This window comes from Heliangelus exortis, chromosome 19, assembly GCF_036169615.1.
Source record: "Heliangelus exortis chromosome 19, bHelExo1.hap1, whole genome shotgun sequence".
In the NCBI taxonomy this organism is placed as follows: Eukaryota; Metazoa; Chordata; class Aves; order Apodiformes; family Trochilidae; genus Heliangelus; species Heliangelus exortis.
The window spans coordinates 6,094,217-6,115,443 of record NC_092440.1 but is presented as its reverse complement, the minus strand read 5'-3'; the positions used below and the strand labels follow the sequence as shown (position 1 = coordinate 6,115,443).

The 21,227-nt window shown below is 45.6% G+C and overlaps 1 protein-coding gene and 1 long non-coding RNA gene across 2 annotated transcripts; both read right to left on the bottom strand.

The window, feature by feature from the left end:
• Positions 1 to 200: 200 nt before the first annotated feature.
• Positions 201 to 1,226, bottom strand: LOC139805338 (uncharacterized). The gene is made up of 2 exons (XR_011729777.1): positions 1,165 to 1,226; positions 201 to 431 (listed from the first exon to the last, which is right to left on the bottom strand). It is a non-coding gene; the product is annotated as an uncharacterized lncRNA (long non-coding RNA).
• A 16,429-nt stretch (positions 1,227 to 17,655) lies between these two features.
• Positions 17,656 to 20,629, bottom strand: GP1BB (glycoprotein Ib platelet subunit beta). The gene is made up of 2 exons (XM_071763703.1): positions 19,695 to 20,629; positions 17,656 to 19,039 (listed from the first exon to the last, which is right to left on the bottom strand). Exon 2 carries the CDS (start codon positions 18,872 to 18,874, stop codon positions 18,323 to 18,325), a length of 552 nt encoding a protein of 183 aa, XP_071619804.1. The 5' UTR covers positions 18,875 to 19,039; positions 19,695 to 20,629; the 3' UTR covers positions 17,656 to 18,322.
• Positions 20,630 to 21,227: the final 598 nt, after the last annotated feature.

Genomic DNA, 21,227 nt, shown 5'->3' with positions numbered 1-21,227 from the left:
AACAGGGCAAAAGCAGCACAGCCCAGGAACACTATTTGCTCAAAGTGAAAGAAGTCATTATCCAACTGGGGCCAAACGAGTGCCCTGGAAGTTCAAGCAATGTCCAGAGAACAATGAAAATAAGCTATACTGCAGCCACTCAGGTGGCATCAGATAAAGGGGCTGATGGCTTAAAGAAAAGGGATCATTTCACAGGAATAAAGGGTAAATAGTTCGTTTTATTTCCTGGTGAATCAGAAACATGGATTCCTGCTGAAGAGGTCCTGTGAGCTGACTGCAGGCTGAGCATTTGGGAGGTTCCATTCTGCAGGGACAAATTGGGCTCTGGTTTGGCTGCCTGTGGACTCAGGTTTTCACTGCAGGTCAGGTGAAGTAGCAGAAGCTGCCTGGGGACTGCTGCCAGGACTGGCAGGGAAGCTTCCCCCACTAGGCTGATGGAGGAGATGAAGAGGGAGGAAGAGGGGTTCTTTGATAAAGATGTGCCAGCCTTTGAACTCTGGACCTTTCCTCTGGTGTAGAAAAAGGACCACTGCAGCAATGTGCCAAGATAAATACACTCTGCTTGCTCTGGCTGATCTCAACATTTCTTTTCACCATTTAGACAAAACCTAAGTTATGAAATTGGTCTTCATTTCCAGTAATGCCTCTTTCTAAAGGGGCTTCTTCGAAAAGCAGCATAAAGTAGTTTAAAATAAACAAGGTACAACTTTATCATGGAGCTGTAGTGCCAATACAACAACCTAAGGACATGGAGCACTTAGGAGATGTGCCTGCCATCAGGACAGCTTTCCTGAAGCAAAGGGGATTTGATCCACAGAGCTCAGTACCAAGTTTGTGCAAGACAAAGAGAATAATCCCCAAACTATACTTCTGAGGCTCGGAAATGAGATCACACATCCTACAGACGGAAAAGCTTACCGAGATTGTACTCAGATTTTAAGAAGGATTCATGCATCCAAAACTTTTCTGCTTTTCCTGGCTGTATCAGTTTATCTGAAAGAGGATATTGCTTCTCCCTGAAAACCCAGCCTTCCCTGCCAAGTTTTAGAATAGCATTATGTGGAAGGAGAGATGTAGGCTTGGTGATCCTTTTAAGCAACACTGGGTTGCAAGGACGTGGGATATTCATCGTTCAACAAGCTCACCTTGTTTTGACTTCCATACCTGCTCCATGCTGCTCAGTTCATTGGAATTCACTGAACCAGCCCAAGGAGTGACTGTGTGCTAGGAATGAAGACATGGTACCTGCTCAGGGAAGGAAATCTTGCTGTTCCTTTGACAGCATCTTTACTCTCCTTGCCCTCTCTGGCACAAACTAGGTTAAAATGGCCTTCCCAGAGCAAGGAAGGGTCTCCTGGTGAAAGGCATAGTGGCTGCACATTACTGTTTATGGTACACATATGCTGTAAATATCTGAAAGGAAAGAAAGTGCTGTATGTATTTGTGGCAGAGCCAGCCAAGCAAGAAAAATTGTTGTAACTTTGCCTCTGGTCTTTCAGGGTTTTTTACAGGCCAGGAACACTGCTCTCTTAGCACAGCTTCAGTGGGGACAACACACAAATTTCAGGCCACACCATCTCAGAAGAACAAGAGATGCTGGCATCCTTCAGCTCCAGCTTGTCCCCATACCAAACAACTAAGGAGCAGGCTCAGAGCACCTGCACTAGGGGTTGTACAAAAGCCCACAGCCACAACTCTCTCACACAGAAAAAGGTGTTGATCCACCTCTCTCCAGCTTACAAAAGGGTTAGCCTTTGGCCACCCACAATTATATTACTTCCTCTTTCTTTTTTAGGGTGGCATTGGGCTGAAGAAGCCCTTTCCCAGGCCTATCTTGGAGCCAGCTGACCAGTGTGAAAGTCCTGCTTCCTTGCCTGCCTCAGTGCACACACTCTGCATGTATATGTGCACCATTCACTGCATCCCAAATTTTAGGTGCCAAAGAGGAGAGCTGGCTATGGCATCTGCTCTGCAGGCCCAGGAGATGTGCACTGAAAAGCAACTGCTTTCAGGCTATGGGAACAACCCTTTCAGGCCTCCATTAGGGCAGGCGATGACAGTTGCACTTATACAGGTGACTAGGTTTCACCCACAAGAGACAAGCAGGAGGATGCTTTAATGAAGGGCACACCAAGAAAAAGCACCTTCTCTTGGTTAACCTCTGCCCCCCTGGTCCTTGCCACCCACAGTGAGCTAACAATGTTCCCCGAGCCAGAACAACCAGTTCTGGTGGCAAGGGCTTGGTTTGCTGTCACAGAGCAAGAGCCAGAGCTTGCAACAAGCTGTGCTGTATAGAAGCACATCTCCTGCGTATTTTCCCTTTGGTGGCACCACAACACCTCCCCTTCCCAGGTGCCCTCTCCTGGGCTAGACCTCAATTAACTCACAGCCTCAGGCTATAAATCAAGTCAATAAAAGGGGCTGTAAAATAAACACGAACAGGTCTTCCCCCTTCCATTCAAATGTACTGAAGTGGCAAAACCTTTTTCCAAGTGGAGCTTAGATACCCTTTGCTTCACTGGCCTCACAAGAGGGAATCTACTGTGCTCAGATATTAATACAGATGACCTGGTCACTGGGATGCAGGTAGCACTAAGAAGTGCCCCGTGGCTTGGAGGTCAGCTTCAGGTCACTTCTCCAGAGTTTTCATGGGTTGGACAGGTCTAATTTACAGCTCACATGAGCTGGAAAGGAAGATTTCAGAGACGGAGGTTAAATAAGCAATGTTGGTTTTTATTGTAAGGCCTGGCCTACCAGCACATAGAGGCACACATTTCAGCCAGCAGACCTATCTGACACCTTAAATACGGAAGAAAAGTAGATCTTCAGCCTCTGAGCCAAAATCTGCTCAAAGGGATGCCCATGGGGTCAGCAAAATTGGCTGTGTGTCACTATCAACACAAAGGAGTAAATTTTGCTGTCAGTGGAGCAGCCATGAGAACTGTGACCTTTCCTAAAAAATCTTTAAAAAAAAGAGAACGAGGGTCTATAAGCTATTGTTATTTGTAGTGTTCCAGAGCCTAAAGCTTGCAGATGAAAATAGGGCCATTGCATGCCAGGTGCTGTAAACCAAAGTGAGAGAAATGCCCTGCTCTGAAGTAGTAAAATCCCTGTTGGCAAGAGGGGAAAGATGATAAAGCAAGAAGAGCAGAGCTTCAGCTCGGTTCTCCTGACCCACCCATAGCTCTGTATTTGCTCAGTGGGCAATGGAGCTGGATAATCCCTCCAAAGACTGTCAGGAACAGTCTTTCAAAGTAAGATGACACAACTTACAGAAAGTTCTGCTTCCACCACCTGAAAAGTTCAACCACCTCTCTACACTGCCCAGCAGCCTCACTCACCTAGTCTACAGAAAAGAAACCAGATTTTAAGGACCTTCCAGCCCTAGCTGTTCTGTTATTTACTATCCCAAATTACTGCCAGTTCTCTCCACACTCCAGAGCTTACATAAAACTTATATTTCAAGGTTCCATATGGCTCTGAGTTCTATGAAACTATTATTTACCTTTCCAGGGCAATAACACCAACGTATTGGTAACTTCCCAAATCTTTGTACTACCACGCCCTTTGGAAATATTCCATTCCCCTTGTAGCTCATAATCCAGCCCCCAGGATCATCTAGCTCATAAGACTGCCAGGAGCTGAATCCTCAACATATTATCATGAAGGAATGGATGAAGCATCTACAGCCCATCTTCATTAGGACAGGGTCCAAAGCTTGTTCAGAAGAACCGAGCTGCTCCTTGCACTGGGGGGTGAGCACTTGTGCACACATCCGTAGTGGAACGAGAAGAGTTAAAATCCTTTTGCCTGTCCTTTTGAGGCCACTTGTTCTGTGTTGATTGTAGGTTTGCAAATAAGTGCTCATTCAGAGAAGCAGGTGAGACACCTTTAGAGTCATGAGATGGACCAGAAGATATAGGAAAAAAAGAATTCAAGAGAGGAGGAAAAAAGCTGAAATCTTCCTTCAAGCCTTTGTGAGTCCTCTGTAAATGGGGAGCTACGACAATGCTCCTGTAGTTTGTCCAGTTAATTATAGAACAATACGAGGACCAGGGCTGTGATGGATTGGTGATTTACAAGATAGGGGCGTGAGAGGCAGAGAATGGTAATTACAAGAGGGCTTCCACACTGCCTATACAACTCACTGTTTGACTGACAAAAAGAATCCCTCCTATCTGCCTTCCCCTCACTGATAAGAGCCAAATGCCACACAGGCCTGTAAACAGCACAGTTTGGCTTCACTCAATCTCAAGAGGATGCCCGTTGTCCTTCCCCCCACCCCAGTCCTGAAGAGGCACCCAAAGAGAAGGTGCAGCACTGGCAACTGCTCACCTTTGCTGCAGGGAGTGGATGGCCAGTGCAGAGATAAGAATCACTGAAGCAAGGCCACAGGCAAGGGGACAATGGTGAGGCTTGGACCACAAAGCCATCCATCACATGGCAAACAAAGCTGTTGCCAGCAGGGACGGCTGCATCCTCCAGGCATGTCAGCTGTCAAGTGAGTTGGATGATAGGCCAGTCAAGGACTGAGAGGCCTCTAAGAAGATGCCAAGAAGAGAAGAAAGGATGTGCAGCAACTATTGCAATCTCATACCATGCCAGGATAGCCCACACTGCTTCACAGATTCCTTCCAGGTGGAGAAAGCACAAACCTCTTGGTAATCAGGGTTAGTCTTCCTTAACTGAAAAATTTCTTCAGTAGTTGAGGATCCAGTACTCTTTCTTGGCACAAAGGAATATTGCAACTGCACAAAATAAAGCTTTTTACATATTCTCATAAAAAAAATCCAGGCTCAAAATATTCAGGCTTTTTTTTTTATTCCTTTCTCAATGGCATAAAGCTTTCCCTTGTTAGTGTTGTAACCCTGAGCACACACACAAGAAACCCCACCCATGTTACAGCCCAGAGTGTATATTCCAGCTCTGTGACTGGCAGCAAAGCTATACAAGATTTGCACCAATTATTCCAATACAAAATGGAGGAGCATTGCAGGGCACTACCTGCTCTACTGAAGAGGTGCAAGGAAGGAAACTCTACTGTGGTACACGTCAGTCTCCCTTCTCTTCCACACTTCATGCACATCCAACACCATTACTTAAGGCTTGCCTCAGGAATAGCTTTTCTGATGAGCCCCTTCAACAGTGAATACTCTTATTTCAGACTAACATAGTAGCTTAGTTTGACTTCCTGATCCACTGGAGCCTAATTGCCCTGTGCAAACAAGCCCTCACACGAGTAGGTTCTTATATATGTAAGTCCACCAAATCAGCCACCTTGAGGGAACAAGCGAATTTTCAGCAGGTCTGGCTTCCACATGAAAATAATACAAGAACAGCCTCTTTGAGTTCAATATTGGCCAGAAAACAGTAATGAAACACATGTTTCTGATCATTTCAGAAGCTCTTAAAGAAGTTTGGTTCAGAGAATGGGCAAGAATTCGAGGGGAAAGAAGGGAAACACGTGTCCTGTTTGAAGTGTAAGGTCTCATTCTTTTACTGAGCCATCTTAGCCACTCTTAACTCATGCACATGAAGTGTCAGCCCAGGGCAATGTGTAAGAATAGCTCATGATGCATCCAAGACATCCCAAAGCCTGAAAACTGCTGAATTCACCTTTCATCTGAGCTCATTATAAAGAAAGTTTAAAGTGAAGATGAGGATCTCAACTCAGACTTACAAATACTAAGGCTTACATCTTGAATTATAAGCTGTTCTCTCTTCTATCTTTCCACTCATTGCAGCTCCTGGGACTTTCCTTCTCTGTGTCATGTTTGGTGACTTTTTGCTTATTTTTCTGCAGTCAGGAGAGATGCCACAAACCTGGAGCTGGGCCCTTCCACCCATTAATCAAAAGCTACAAGTGCTCTGCAGGGAGACAAAACCTCTGTGTGTTTTCTCTGATATTTCTGGAGCAAGGCATGGAGGGTGGGGGGAGGCTGGGCAAAGGACCCCTAGTTAGATTAACATTTTATTCAGAGACCTATTAATCAAAGTCAGAAGTGGCGTGAAGCGGCACCAAGGGAGAAAAATAGCTGGACAATCAAAGCCCTTTAAAAAGAAAAAAAAACCTCTCAGCTTGTCCTGATTTACTGCAACTCACTCACAGTACTAGATGGGAGAGGGGGGATTTGCAGCCTCTATCCAAACAGGAGTGGACCATACAGGTAAATTCTGGCTTTTTTCACATTAAGCAAACAACTCTCTGTATCCTGCCCCCAGCACTAGTCAAAAAGGTCCCTATCTTTCTTTCTGCAGAGCATAACACGCTTTCATGCAAGTTTATACTTTTTAATTATTATTTTTGGAAGACAGCATGATTAGACTTCTTTTTCTTACAAGGAAAGACAGGCTCAGTTAACGGGAACAGGTCAGGCCAGCGTTCTGCTTGATTAGGGCCTTGTGGAAGGGAGCATTTTGCCTCACAGAGGAGGAGATAAATGGCCTTATACAGCATGATACTAATGGGAGTCAGGCACGTATGTGTTGGGAGACTGAACAACCCAGTGTTTGTTCCCACCAGCACTGTCCATCACAAGACAAGCACAGTGATGCAGGTGGTAAAAGCCTGAAAACACTCAGATGCACTGGGCACAGTGCAAAAGGGATATTTTATATATATATATAAAAATATAATTTTTTTTTCTAGATAAAATCAGTTAGGGAAAAATTCAACACACATCTCTACAATTTGCTCCAAAAACTCAGCCTCTGGAGCCCAGCATGTTTCAGTCACCCCAGTCAATCCTTGACCTCTGTCTCCACAGGCATTTTGGAGAAAGGTATCTCAAGGACCACTGAAACCTCAAGGTACAAAAGGTAATCAGGCCCCATGGCCCAACAGAGTAATGGCATGAAGAACATTATTCTTAAGGGGTTTGACCAGTAGTACCACACAAATTAAACACAGCCCAAGAGAAAAAACTTGTGCTTTCCTCTGAAAGTAAGGCAAACTTTCTGGAAGAAAGAGGACAAGGACTTAACTGGAGAGTAACATTATCACCAGTCATGCCAGGCAGCTTGTATAACAGTTGCCTCATACAAAGACAGCTCTGCTGCGAGGAACAAGAAACTCTGCTCTTTCTCAGAGGAGATAGGGAAAACTTCATGTGTGCATCCTCCACCGAGGAAGAGCTAAGATATCTACAACAGCTTTAGGTTGGTCTTCTCCCATAGCAAATTCAAAGCAGCTGCTGACAGCGGGGAGACTTGAGGAACTCGATCCCATCTCTCTTCCCCAGGCGTCTGCCCCCTCCAGTCCCAAAACACAAGTATACGGAGGACAAAATGGATTTTTCCTGTACAGATACATGAGACGCCAGGCAAAGGGAGGCTTGTGGAATGCACAACCTAATGCATCTAGTTTCCCAGAAAGACTGGCCTGGCCTTAGCAGAAGGTTAATTAACTCTGGCAGCTCAGGGCTGGAAAATGTCCACTTCATGCACTAGTGTGCCTGTCCATGGGTGAAGAGGGGGGCAGGCAAACCATAGGGGCAAAGGTCCATCTGCAGACACATGTGAAAAGCTTGGCTGGGCTTGTGCCTGGGCCCTGTGGGAGGAACACAAGAAAGATCTAGCCAACTGCTAAAGCCAGAACAGGGTCCTGTGGGTGCAAGGGGAGAACAACAAAACCACAAAAGAGCTGGAAAAACACAGCCATGCCAGGCGTAGGTGGAGACACATTATGTTATGGGGCGAGCATGCACTCTGCCCTCCCTTAGCATCACATGTGACTTTGTACCTCAGCCTCCAGGAAAAATGGCTGAAGACACATCCCTCAGTGGTGTTCACAAGTATGGGAGCCAAGTGCATCATTGCAGCACAGCAAAGAGAAATTAAGGTACTCCAAGGCCATGCAGACCTGATGAAAGCAGGATCGGGCTTCTCTTGCACACTGAGAGAGGACACTGACCCATAACTCTGGGCACACTTGAGTGAAATGTGTTTGGGACTGGAGATGTCTGTCCCCACTGCTAGTTCTGGACCTTGCTAGGCTGCAGGATACATTTCATGCCCAACATGATGAAAATTAGAGAGATGTCTCCCCAGTACAGCACCCACACAAAACCTGCCCTTTTTCTTTGTAATTTCTGTAACATCCAGAATTTGAATATTTTGAGAAGACTCATGGCAGCATTTTACCAGTCTTCTGTGAGGTGGCAGCAGCTGCCCACCTAAGCGTGGGTCCTAGAGAAAAACACTGCTCCCAAGACCCTAGTGTCAGTATGTAACACCAGCCCTTCCAGACCCAGACTTACCAAAACCTAAAGAGAACCTGATGATTAATTTAACAAGGAAAAACAGGGAAACACAATCTCTTTTCTGCAGTATGCAAATTATTTAAAGGAAAGCAAGGAAGAGCTACATGAAAGACAGCCAGTTAGGGCTGTGCACCCTTCTCTTATGGTTCCCAGGAACCTGGTGCCAGATGCAGGTGTGTTCAAGCCCAGCTTTACTGCTCATGCGCTCTGCAAGAGCAGACACATCCCAAAACTTTCTCTACTTCAGTTTCTCCATCCTTGCAGATGTAGCAACTGGTGTCCAGCTTGGAAAAGTCCTCTGTGATCTGTTGATGTGCAGTATCTGTGGACATATTTTTATTTCAATATGTTCTACCCACTTCCTAAAACAATAGGTTCATCACAAGATAGGTAAAAGGATTAACAGTGCCCAGAACTATTTTAAAGTGTCTCACCATCCAAAAGGTAACAGACCAAATCCTCTTCACTGCATTAGAATGGAATTAGCAGGAGCTGGGGAACTCACAAATCTGCTTGGGGAAACCTCTGTGTAGCAAAAGGAGGGTGAGACATTAACAGAGAATTCCTGTGATTCCTTGGCTTGCTACTCAAGATAAGTATCATAGCCTTAAACATCTGAGGGAAATATTAAACCTAAACAGAGTAGAGTAAGGTTTAAAATTAATTGTTTCCAAATAATAGGGAAGGAAAAGAGAAGGAGTAGAGAGGAATAGAGGCCAGGAGTCATTGGACAAGCCAAGGAAAACATTTTGAGAACACCATGCCACTTAGTGCAGTCAAACATATTTCAAAAGCAAAGAAATAGTTTTTCAGAATTGATTGCATAGCCAAGCTGTGGGCAGGAGGTATATCCTTGCCCCTGCTTTGAACCACAGATACGTCCTCTACTGCCCAGCATATTTCACTCACAAATCTCAAAGCACTTACAGATGTTCAAACTCAGCATACTTCCGAGATTAACTTTCTAGATTAAATTTCTTGATAACTTTACTCAATAAAATAGACTTCAGCTTTTTCCTTCTGCTCAAAGTCCCTGCAAAAGCTGCTTTGCTGTGAACCTACAGGGTGCCTCATGGGAGCCAATGAGTTCCAATATATATTATGTTTTGTGTACAGCTTGGCATACAATGACTTGGATGCAGACACTGCAACAGCAGAGCCTCCCTCCTTTCCTGCTGTGGTGGACTCTACTAGAGCTGGATTAGCCAGAAAGGTAGGAGGGTGAGGCAGGAGAAGCCAAAAGCCAGCAACAACACAGAGAAGGAAATCCTGGCATTCCTCTCTGAGCCTGTAACCAGATCCTCCCTCCTCTGTTATTCTTGCCACTCATTCCCCATCTGTAGGAATTACTGGGAATACCACTAGGCCAGCTCAGTAGGCACCAACCGCTTCAGCATTTGTAAAAACTCTACAGTCAGCCCAGATCAAGCTCCTTATTGACAGTAACTGCTTTTCAGGTTTAGCCCCTTTTCTTCTCATTCCTGGTTGTTTTCTGGTCCTGTGCACAGACTTCATCCCGAGGGCTGTTTGCTTTGAGCATTGACATCACTGATACTAAACTGTGGTGAGCTTCCTCTGTAGCTGAGCAAAAAAAACCTTTTCCAGGCAGCTCACAACAGCAAATGAACAGCCAGCACTGAATGCTCCCACAGACCTGCCAGGGACCTCTTTGTCTTTGCAGCACTCAGATCAGACCTTCCTCACTCAGGGAAGCTGAGGGGATAGACTTCTGGAGACTGGTTAATGTTGGCCACCCTGGGCTGAGGGTGATGATGCCCCAGCCACAATGCCCTCCAGCAACCCTGATGAACACTCTGTGGCATCAGTCCAACCCTGCAGCTGCCAGGTGGAGAAGAGTCCATCTCATTCAATACAGAGAACACTGGTGAATCCACTCATGGCCCAAAGATTCAGGACAAGTGCAGACATGGGTACAAGATAGCACACCATATTGTAGTAGTTCTCTCTTCAACTGGGTACTCATTAAAACCACAGCACAATTTACACAAGGCTGCTGCTGGCTCTAACAGCAAAAAAGAAGAGTTCCACACAGCCTCTCAGCTTGACATTCTTCTTGCCCTGGGCACAGATGTGCATCTCCATACCAGTCTACTTCAGCACTGCTGGTGCCAATGCAGGGGGATGCAGGGATGTATCAGGGTGCAGCACCCAAACTTAGCATCTCACCTACCTGCTGCCCCTGCCAGCCATCACACATAGCCCAAGGTGACATCTCCTCAGCATCTCTGGAGCTGCAGCCTGGTCACAGCAGGTAGGGACCCAAGACCCTTGACTGCACTAATGCCAGGCCATCTCTGTGCTGAATCAGCCATCAGGACATCACGATCTCTGCCTTTCCCCTTCTCTTCCACATGATAGACTGCCCCCTGCCCTGCCCTCCTACCCCAGCAAAAACTCCTGTTTGATATGCACTCCAGCTGTTTCCCAACAGAGGAGATTCCCTCTCTGACTGATGTTTCCTTTGAAATAAGAGAGACACAGCAGGCGCTGGACTCCCAGTGTGTCAACACATGCAGCTCAGCACCTTCAGGGGTCCTGGGAGTCTTCCAAGATTGCTGTGGTTAATAAACTCTCAGCCTCTGAACAACAGAACTCTTCTGATTTCCAGGGAAGAAACCCCGAATGCTGTTAGTCCTGCCCTGTGTCCATCAGGTGGATCTACTTGCACAGCAAAGCAAAAATAAAACTGTGATTTAGGCAGGATCCAGCCTTTTGCAGAAAGGCTGATGCCACAGGGGCTTGGCTCCAGGTGGGACCATAAGACACTTCTCAACAACAGCAGCTCTGTAGGCCACAAAGTCACTGACAGTCCTGCTAACAAAGATCATTTATGCCATCTTCCTCTCTCTGTTCCTCTGCTTTCCCACCATATGCAATGAAAGACACTTTAGCTGAGAGACCCTCTTCACTGTGCAAGATAGAAAGGTGGTGGAAACCACTCAGTGAATTATTTTAATATGAAACACCCAATTTGGCAAGACCAAGGAACAGTTGGTATAAGTATCTATTTTTGAAGCATATACATAATTAAGAAATTGATTGAAAAACATATATAAATCTGTGGACTTATTTAGATGTCTGTTTTCCAGTTCACAAATACTGAAGCTCCAAATTTTGGATTATAGTAATTTTTCATTTAGAAAGTCAAGCAGGTTGCTAGTAGGCAGGAGATTGAGCATGAAGATGAATGCACCAGTTGTATGCCCTGGATTCCAGCTGAATCATTTCCAAGATAGACTCTTTTTTCCCCTATCTAATATGGGAAACATCTGAGATAATTTCGCATCCCACATGGATTTCACAATTTCCCATCCCTGGGAATGTAGAGTGCCGAGCACATGAGGCCCTGCAGACATCTACAGATAAAGGTATGGCAAAGTAGGAATGCTAACCTTACTGGACATAACTAAGGTTACACTACCAAGACACATGTAATCCAGTGCCACTGCTCCACAGCTGTTCCTTCCTGCATTGGGTCTCACTAAACAAGAGATTCACCTTGGCAGTTTGTGTGCATGGCCCATCACACACTCCAAAGGCTCCTTCAGTGAACCCTGGCTTTGCTAAAGACAATGGCAGAACAGAGCAGAACTTGGGTTTCACTCCACTGCCTTCAAGTTACCTGTGTTTTCAGCAGTTGCATTTCCAAATCATTCCCCTCCCCACATCTAGAACAGAAAACAGGACACTGGTTTATTGCAACACACAGTGACTTGCCCAAAGCGTAGCTTCTCCCAGAGTGTGAACACCACCACACAGTTCAAATTGCACTGCTCTGAATGTAGAGCCTTCTCTCAGATCCACACATAAAAATATAGCTCAAGATTTATTTTCAAATTACAGATGATGCACTTTCCTCTCTACCTTTACCTTAGGTAAGGATATCTCTTTCCCTCTTCTTCATATGCCTCCAGACAGAAAACATTTTGGTCCTTTTTCTGCTCAGGCCAAGAATATAAATATAGGGTAGATATAAAACACTCTACTTGAAGCACTATAGCAAACTGTAGGGGAATTTGCCCACTGAAATTCAGGTACAGCACTGGAGGGAGTTTCCCTTCATTAAGGAACATCACAGGAACTACAATGTTGCTTTTTACACTTTTCAAGTCTCAGGCAAAGAGGAAAGTCCGCAAAGGTATCATAAAACCGCCATTCTTGACAGCCAGTGGCAGAGGATATGAAAAGAGAGTAAACGATCAAGAATACCAATGTGTTGCTTTAAAAGCCTTCTATACTAGATCATCAGATTAATCAGTTTGATGTTTTTGGTACAGCTCGGTGGCAAAGGACCAAACATGGGAAAGTAGCAAGCTATATTTTATGTACAACTTGAGAAATGCTGACAGTGCTGGGAAGGGTGGAGAAGAACAGGTACCAACAGAATAGGCAGCAGCTCACAGCAGAGCTGGAGATGAGGCAATAAGGATGACGCCAGCTTTGGTTTCAAGCGAACAGCCAGACCAGGGTGGGGGCTTTGGCGTGGACCCGCAGAGAAGTGTTACAATGCAGAAAAACTTGTACAGCTGTGCTGGGAAACTGCCCACTGCTTCACAGGTTTTATTCTGGACAATCTTGCTGCAGCACATGGGGATTTATGGAAAATAAACCTGAGGTCCAAGTCCCACTGACTGTCATTTTGTCTCATAGCCCCATGGAACAAAGATGCCATACTTTACCTCTCTTCTCCTCCCTGCTGGAATTCGGGCAGTTGATCTAATATGAAGAATCACCTGAGAAAGGTACAAAACAGCCTGGGGAAAAGCCTTCATTTCACCAGCAGATTCATTCACAGAGAGCATGACAGAGTACATAAGGGAGCCATTGTTTCTGGAATAAATCTCCATTTGAGCTCTCTTCTTTGGCCATGATCAATGGGAGGGAATGAAAGTCTCATCCTGGGAAAAAAATTAACTTGTAACACTGTGTTGAAAGATCAGGTAATGGAGATGCAGAGCAAGCATGGGCACCCACACCGTCTCTTGGTGAGCTTGAGAATGCCGGAGGCAAAAGCCCCTGCTGGAAAAAACTCCTCCAGACACAGTCACAGCCCTTATAATTTCCTACTAGAGACAACCAAGTTAAGGGATACAATTTGTAACAGGGAATGTTAGTGTTTCACAGTACTTCAAAACAAACTTCAGCTTCCACAGCTCCTACCCACTGCAGGGGCATTTTATTTTCCGGGGTACTTACACGTTTGTCTCTTCAGCTTCTGCATTTTCTCATAGATGCACAGAATTAAAGAATTAACCCCAACAACTCTGAGATCTGGGGTACTGTCAGAACACCTATCTCCCACACACTCTCCAGGCACCTTCCCATCTCTAACAGGCATCCCAGTGCTGCTCCCACCACTCAGGGATGATGGGCAGATTTTTTGCCCCCACCTGTCAAGGAGTGAGTTTCCAAAGCTCATCACTCTAAACAGCCTACAGACAACCAACAATATTTCATTTACGGCCAAAACAACACAATGATCACCTTTCCCTCTTCCTGTTTTCAGCCTGATGTTTTGGAATGCCAACAAAAGGATGGTTTAAAGGCAACATCTGCTGCTTGGGCAACTAAGTTTGGACAATTATTGTCAGTTTCTTTGGTCAGACACGCATCTCACTCACCTTCATTCTCTCCCAGGTCCACATCTCAGGTTGATTTTCTTAGCAAAAGCAAAGCAGATCAAAAGCTATTTGCTGCCCTCTTCCGAGCAAACCTAAATTACATGTTAATGAGGAAGGGCTCTGGAAACACTCATTCAATCAGCAGAGCTCTGTTTCTATGTAAAAAGAATAACATTGGTATGACATCAAACAGCTGTGACAGGGCAGGTTACAAGTGCTCATCAGCTATTACAGACAAGGACGGCAGGTGAGTGCTATGTAGCCTAAAACATCAGGTATCCTCAGAGGGCATTACTGACATCTTGGTTTCATAACTCTCAGGTTAATACTTCTGTGTGGAAACACAAAGAAATACCTCCCAGTACATTCAGTTCTCAATGGTCACAAGAATTTCAGAGTAGAAGCAAACAAGACATGGAAAGAAATAGGAAAAAAACCCAAAAAACCTATTTGTAGATTTAAAGAAGGTGATTTGTGGTCTTTTTGGATTGAAAACACTTTAATCTTTATGTCCTCCAGTAGTGCTCTATCCTGTCCTCCTAAGAAACATGTACCTTTATCTAGACATACAGTATGTATGCACACACTATCTTCAGAACAAACCTTAATGCTGCAAACCTGCTGCTTTCAAGGCATTTATCCAAGATAACTAATCATTTGTTGAAGCCTGTTAAGTAAGACCATGTGCCATGCTAAATAAGACCTCTAAAATCAGGCTTATGAGGCTGAGGAAGCCTCAGCTTTCATATGCAAATACACAAAAAAAAAAAAGTAAAGCCATTTCTAAAATAGTTCTCCCATGTATTCTGGACAAGCAAGTGTCCCATCATGTGGAACCAACACTGCTGTTCTTTGGCACTCTCTGGGGTGCACTGCATGCTTCAATCCTGAAGGGAAATGAGGAGTTTGAAGAAAACCAGGTAGCCTCATATTAATGATAATGAAAATTGTCTTTTTCAATTTGTAGGCAACAAATCCCAGATCAGGCTGCCAAGGCATCCATGAAACATTCCCACTTGGACACATGCACAGCATACAGCTGTGATTACTTGAGACAGGGATATGCCATGCTTCCCTAGGACTTTTCACCAATACAATCTCCAAGCACTACTTCATCCCCAGCTGTTGCATAAAATTGGTCTGTCTCAGTGCATAAGCCCTGCTGTGCATAACAACTTGTTCTTTATGCACATAAATATGGGATTTTCATGCCACATATGAAGGTGCAGAAACTGTGAAAGTCTATCTAAAATAACTGAGGTAGGTTCCCAGGTGTCACTAACACCATAAGGTACAAGGACTGAAAAACAGGTTCTCTGTGGGATTATGGGCTAAAATTTTCTAGGCTCCAAAATCAGCTTGCTTTGCTTTCAAGACTTATTTCACTTTGCAAGGCATCCAAGAGTCATCATCCGAATACCTAAGGAACTGGGCATTTAAAAGAAGAAAGAACCAGTGTCCCTTCCACACTGACATCTACCAACCATTTGGTTCTTTCCTTCGGCAGTGCTGATTTTTAACCTGTAATCTTTCAGAAAAAGGAGCTGCTTGGAAACATCCTGAACTTTTGGCAATGCAGCAACCTGTCTGACAGGGCTGGTAGCCCAATCCTGCATTCCCAGGTGTTGGATTGGCCTCCACACTAGGAAGTTATTTGCAAAGCAGCTTAACAGCTTGCATTTATCTCTGCCATATTTCACCACTGCTTCCCCTTTGAAGCCACTGTGCAGCCTCGGACAGTCCTTCCCTTCAGAAAGCGAGCCAGTTCTCCCTTCAGCAACAGCACAGCAGATCCTCTGCAGGCCAGCGGAGCAAGAAAGCATGTGTGACATGCAGCTTTCTAAGCCAGGAGAAGCCAAGACATGCAGGATCTAGATTTATGGAAGAGACACCGTGCCATGGTACACAAATCACTCTGCGCCCAGTGCAATTCATTATCACATCGCTACAGCTGGTCACATTCATCACAGGTGCAAATGATGCCAAAAAGGCTTTTTACTTTTCACGTGCCAAGACTTAATGATGCAGAGTCAGGACCCCTCCTGCCTTCCCGGGGAAGTTAAACCAAAGTCAGCAGCTGTTCTGTCTTTGTGGGCACACTCAGTCCCAAAGGTTTTCCAGCACCTCATGGCAGTACTGACAGGCAGGCAGCTAAGCAGTCACAGGGCTGGGATTGTGCCTGCTCCCAGTCCAGCCTCTCCCAGCAATTAAGCCTATGCCTGTAGCACTGTCAGTACCTGCCTACATGCACCAGCTACATCCTGTAACCCAGGTAAATTCAACCAAAAATAGGCAAGCAAAACCAGAGACTCATTCTGCCACAGTACCACACTTTGTGATAACACTAGGAAAGCAAAAAGACTTTTACATTCCTTGTAAGTATCAGGAAAGAGACTCCAACAAGAGGCATAAAACAGCTAAAATAACAGTGTAATTCACCTAAAAATAACTGAGAAGGAAGGGGTGAAGACAATGGGTTGTGCTACTTCCTTACACATCTGAATCTTGATTCTAGGAAAAGGACACTGTGGAAGAACAAGCCAGGAAACAGGGTTTCTATTCCTATGGAAAATCTGGTCCCTGAGGAGTGAGGGAAAAAAATAACACAATAGTACTTCATAATCAGGTATTTGAGAGCATCAGGGGGGCTTCATCAAGCATCAATTTGAACGTTACCACAGAGCAGGCTCCTCAGAGCTGAGTCCCCCCTTAGGGGCCACAGTCCCTGGCAATATTGCAGGGGACATTGTAACACAGAGCAGAAGGTGCAACAGTTACAAAGGTCAGCAACATCCAATTTCCAGAAGAAAAACCCAAATCTGAGCTGGAACTCCATTTCCTAGTGTGCTACACTGCAACATTCAGTCAGGCTAATGCCACAGAGTTAGTATTGGAAAGGAAAAGAACAAGAGGTCCCAGGAGGGCAGAGCCCTGTATCACTTACCTCATGTCTGCTGGCCCAGGTGGATGCATCCTGGTGAATGTCCTCCTCAGCCTTTGACACCATCCACCACGCTCCACACCTGCCCTCCCTCAGCTTGTCGAGGAGGACCCATTGCAGCCCATTTCCTCACCTCAGCCTCCACCTGCACAGCTTCTACTCAAGCACAGGGCTTTTCTACGGCAATACTTCATGCTTTGGGGGCAAGAAAAACAGACCCCGGAGACAAAAACAAGCCGAGGTGAAGACCCCTGAGGTGGAGGACCTTCCTTTTCTCCTCAGGCAGCCCCCGGATCAGCTCCTCCCGCCCTTTCCTCACAGATCTCCCTCAGCCTCCTCGTGCGAGAGCGAGTCGGGGCCGCACGTGAGCCCAGCAGGACCGTTGGAGCCGGCGCGAGGCACCGCCGCCTCCCGCCCGTCCCGTCCCGACCCGACCCGATCCGTCCCCGGGCCAGGGGGCTTCTCGCCGCTGAATCCCGTTTTCATGTGACCCGAGGGTGCTGAAGGAAAACTGGAACCCCCTCAACCTCGGGCTGGGGACTGAGGGCTCAGAGATCAGCCCCCTGCACCTGTGCTTGCACCCAGAAGCGCCCTTCCCTCTCCAGCCCCCACGGCAGGGAAGCAAAGCAGCAGCTGGGTGGAACCGGAGGAGACTCCGCGTTTACACCGGCCCAGGGTAGAAGCCGATGTCTGGGAAGTTTAACCCCGTGCTATTTGTTTTGCTTGGCACAAAGTTTGAGTGTAAGGGAGTGTGAGACACTGACAGTGCAAGATACCTAGCAAAGGAGAGAGAAATAAACCATATACATCATCATGCATCGTTATTTTATTTCAATTTTGCTTCATTTAAAAAAAAAATTAAAATTAAGGGACATCATAACCAGCAGAAGGCATGTAAGTGGATTTTGCAGTTTGAGGCTTCAAAGATAATCAAAGATAACCAGGTCTCTTGTGCCAGGGGCCACGCAAGCACAGTCAGAGAGAGCCTCTGCCCTTGACAAGTCTCGGCTTCATTGTTGATTTCTCATAAACATCCAGTGCCCCAGTCTGACTCAGTACAAGTTTGAGGTCAGTATTAAAACTCTAAGTAACTTAAAAGGCATTAAAATAGGATAAAATGGGTAGGCTTCTAAACACTTGCTCCCCCAGTTCTGGCTGCTGTTTAATGATTTCCTTAGTCTACCAAACTAGAGCCACTCCCAGCTCAGCAAAGCAATCAAGATCACACTGAACAGTTTAAAGCATTAAAAAACACAAGATCAGGTCTTTGGAAAAACAGCAAGTGTCTGACTAGTTCAAGTCTTGCTTTGGACAGCAGTCAGGATTAGATGCTGCCCTGAATTGTTACCTCTGGATACCACAAAACCTTGGCACAGCATCACCCAAGACGGAGGAGAATATTCAGTCTTGTCACGTTAATCATTGTTGTAGGGGCTTCTTGAAGAAGATTCCCAGGTGTCGAGATGCTGGTGCAGATCTCAGGTGGTGCTCCGGGCTTCAGCAGTCATTCTCCGAAATTTCTGCAGGTAGACAATGATGAAGACAACCAAGATAACCTGAAGGAAAAGGAGGATGAAGAGACAGATCTGGGAAAGGAGAGCCAGGCTGCAGTACCAGTACTGGCATGTGGAGATGATTTCATCTTCTGTCAGATAGGCAATGATCCGGTCCTGCAAGTGAGCCGGGGAGCTGCATCTCACATCCCTGTACAAGGTCCGGTTCTGCTGCCACTGGAGCCAAGAGCGCAAGTAGAGGATATCACAGGTGCATTCCCAAGGGTTTCCCTGCAGGTAGACTACCTGGAGGCTCTGTAGGTTGTCAAAGAGACCATTGGGAATTGAGGTGAGCCTGTTGTAATCAAGGTGGATAATTTCTGCTGAAGGGCGGAAAGCAGCTGGGAGGTGTGCTACGGTTAGGTCTTTGGATGTGCAGTCAATAATGTTGGTGGCACACTTGCATGGCACAGGGCACGTGGGTATCACAAGTGGGAGGAAGCCAAGGAAGGACAAGAAGAGGATTCCACTGTTCATCTTCACCTGTAATCACTCCCCTGGTGAGACTGGATGAGGTGTACACCAGGCAAGTGGACACCACGCACTCTGGACTGACAGAAGAGCCCAGGTCTTTGTTGGTTTGTTCTGAGGATGAGTTTATAAAGTTGGGTGAAGTTGATCTCCTTCACAGATTTGAGAGCTCTGAAAAGAGAAGAGTTAATAGAGGTAGTGTGCAAATTCTTGGTCTCTCATTACAGGAGAGGCAATATTCCTGGTCTCCCAACCCTGGATTTGAGGATATGAACAGATGGCAACTGAGTGGCTTAGCTGCAGCCATCAAATTAATTTTCACTGGTCCTCAGAAGCATACAAGAGTTGCTTGTAGTTTTGGCATTACTGGAGTTGCATGAGATGTATATAAAGGAATCACGTCTTATCATAGCTCTGAATTATATCTTTAAGCAAAGCTTTGTTCATGCAAACTGCAAGAGGAGATTTAGAAAGAAATTTATTTTTACCACAAGTAAAAAATAGCTTTAAGACTGAAGTTCAGTCTTAAAAAGAAATGATAAACCATCCTTGGCCAGGAGAGAGTGTGCTGACCAGTGAGGGTGTAAGTCAATGAAGTCTTCTGTGAATAATCTCCTTCTGGAGCTGTGACCATGCTGGAAGACATGGGCGAATGAGCTGTCTTTTAATTGCAGCCTCATGACACCACTGAACACATGAGCTGCTATAACTTCTTTAGGAGAAGAACTACACACACCTAAAACAAATCAGTTATTTTCTGTGCAATCTGTCAACCAAACATAAAGAAGGGCAAAAAAAAGAACAGAAGGCAGCTTTGTTGACTTACCAGAGTAGTTCAACCCTTGCTCTCTTGCTGGCCTTACAACACAAGAAGGTCTGAAGGCAGTCCAGCCAGTGCAAGTGTTTGCAGCTTCATAGCTGGGCTCCCGGATAATCCCCTTGCAGCTGGCTGGCAAGATAAGGGTCAGGCTCATCCCAGGGACACCTCCCACACGAGACCTTCCTGCAAGTTTGCTGCAAGCTGCCGGAAGCTGAGGCTTCATTGAGCAAGTCTTCCAAGAAATAGGAGCTGACAGCAAGAACATGTTTGCTGGGAGAGATGCTGACAGCACCGATAACTGTGATTATGGGCTCACATGCTCAGCCCAACAGAGACAGAGATCTCAATTGCAAAGTAGTAACTCAAAATGCATTTCAACCTGAAAGGGGATGTTACTGCTTTGTGCTGCACTACCTGAGCCTTTGGTTTCCTGTCTCATCAGGAAGACTGTACTTGGCCAAGGTGTGAGACACTTGGCAATGTGCTGACCCTAAGGTTTCCCTGGTAGCAGTAACATAAATCCACTCTTAGTAAGCAGTGGAAGATCTGCTGAAAGAAATGGAGTTCCAGGGACCACGTCAGTATCAATAGTTGAGCCAAGGATAAAGATCCTCCAGACACTTGAATCCTCCAGTGATTGATTGTTATGGGGGTAAAATATAACTCTTGCATTTCATTGTCTGCATCAAAATAAACTAGTTAGGTTCACAGGAAGAATGATAGTCTGGGAAACATAGTGCCCACATAACTGCTCTTTTGATAGCCAGATGAGCTGGCAGCTCTCAACAGGTCCAGTTTGCAGTACTGAGAAAGACTGACCACATCCTTCATTCAGAAGTTGCATTACAGAAATACTGGAAAAGATAAATCCAAGGGTAAGTACTACATTTAGCTAGAGTCTTGTCTTCTCAGAACCAGAATGCCTCACAGGCATTTTTCTGCACAGATATTTTCTGCCATCAGCCTGACTGACTCCAGGCATTTGCTATGTTCCTTAGGGTAAGGCCACCAGAATTACATTGAAAAACTGCTTCCCCATTGGACCCAACTCACCATCACCTTGTACTGTGCACACTGTACAGAGCAGAAATTATGAATGCCCTGAATGTGTTGATGTTAAAGAGAACTTAGGTTGTAAACAACAGCAGAATTTAGCCCTAACCACAGTAAAATCTCTGATGCTCTAAACAAAGCAATTAAGCTTTAAATTTCTAGGAAGTTGGAACATATCATTCCAGTTGTTTCACTGTGGCAGGTAGGCAGAGTGGGGATGAGATCTTAGGCTACCAAACCCAGTTTTTCCTGCAGGGCTGCTTTCCACTTTGGAGGAGCTTGACTATGGCAGAGTAAGTTTGCTCAGCAAATTTAGTTTGTCCCGTGCATTTGCTGCTATATTTTTTCACAGGCAGGTGCTCAGGCCAGGTGTGGCATGGAGCTGATCTAGAGCCAGACCCACCCTGCCTCCACATCCAGCACAGACTGAGCAATGCTCCTCTGACTACTTACAAAATGGATTTCTTGGTGATTTAGACACCACTC

Bases quoted from the DNA above. Each gene is read 5' to 3' on its own strand.
- GP1BB (XM_071763703.1), bottom strand. From the start codon at position 18,874: ATGAACAGTGGAATCCTCTTCTTGTCCTTCCTTGGCTTCCTCCCACTT.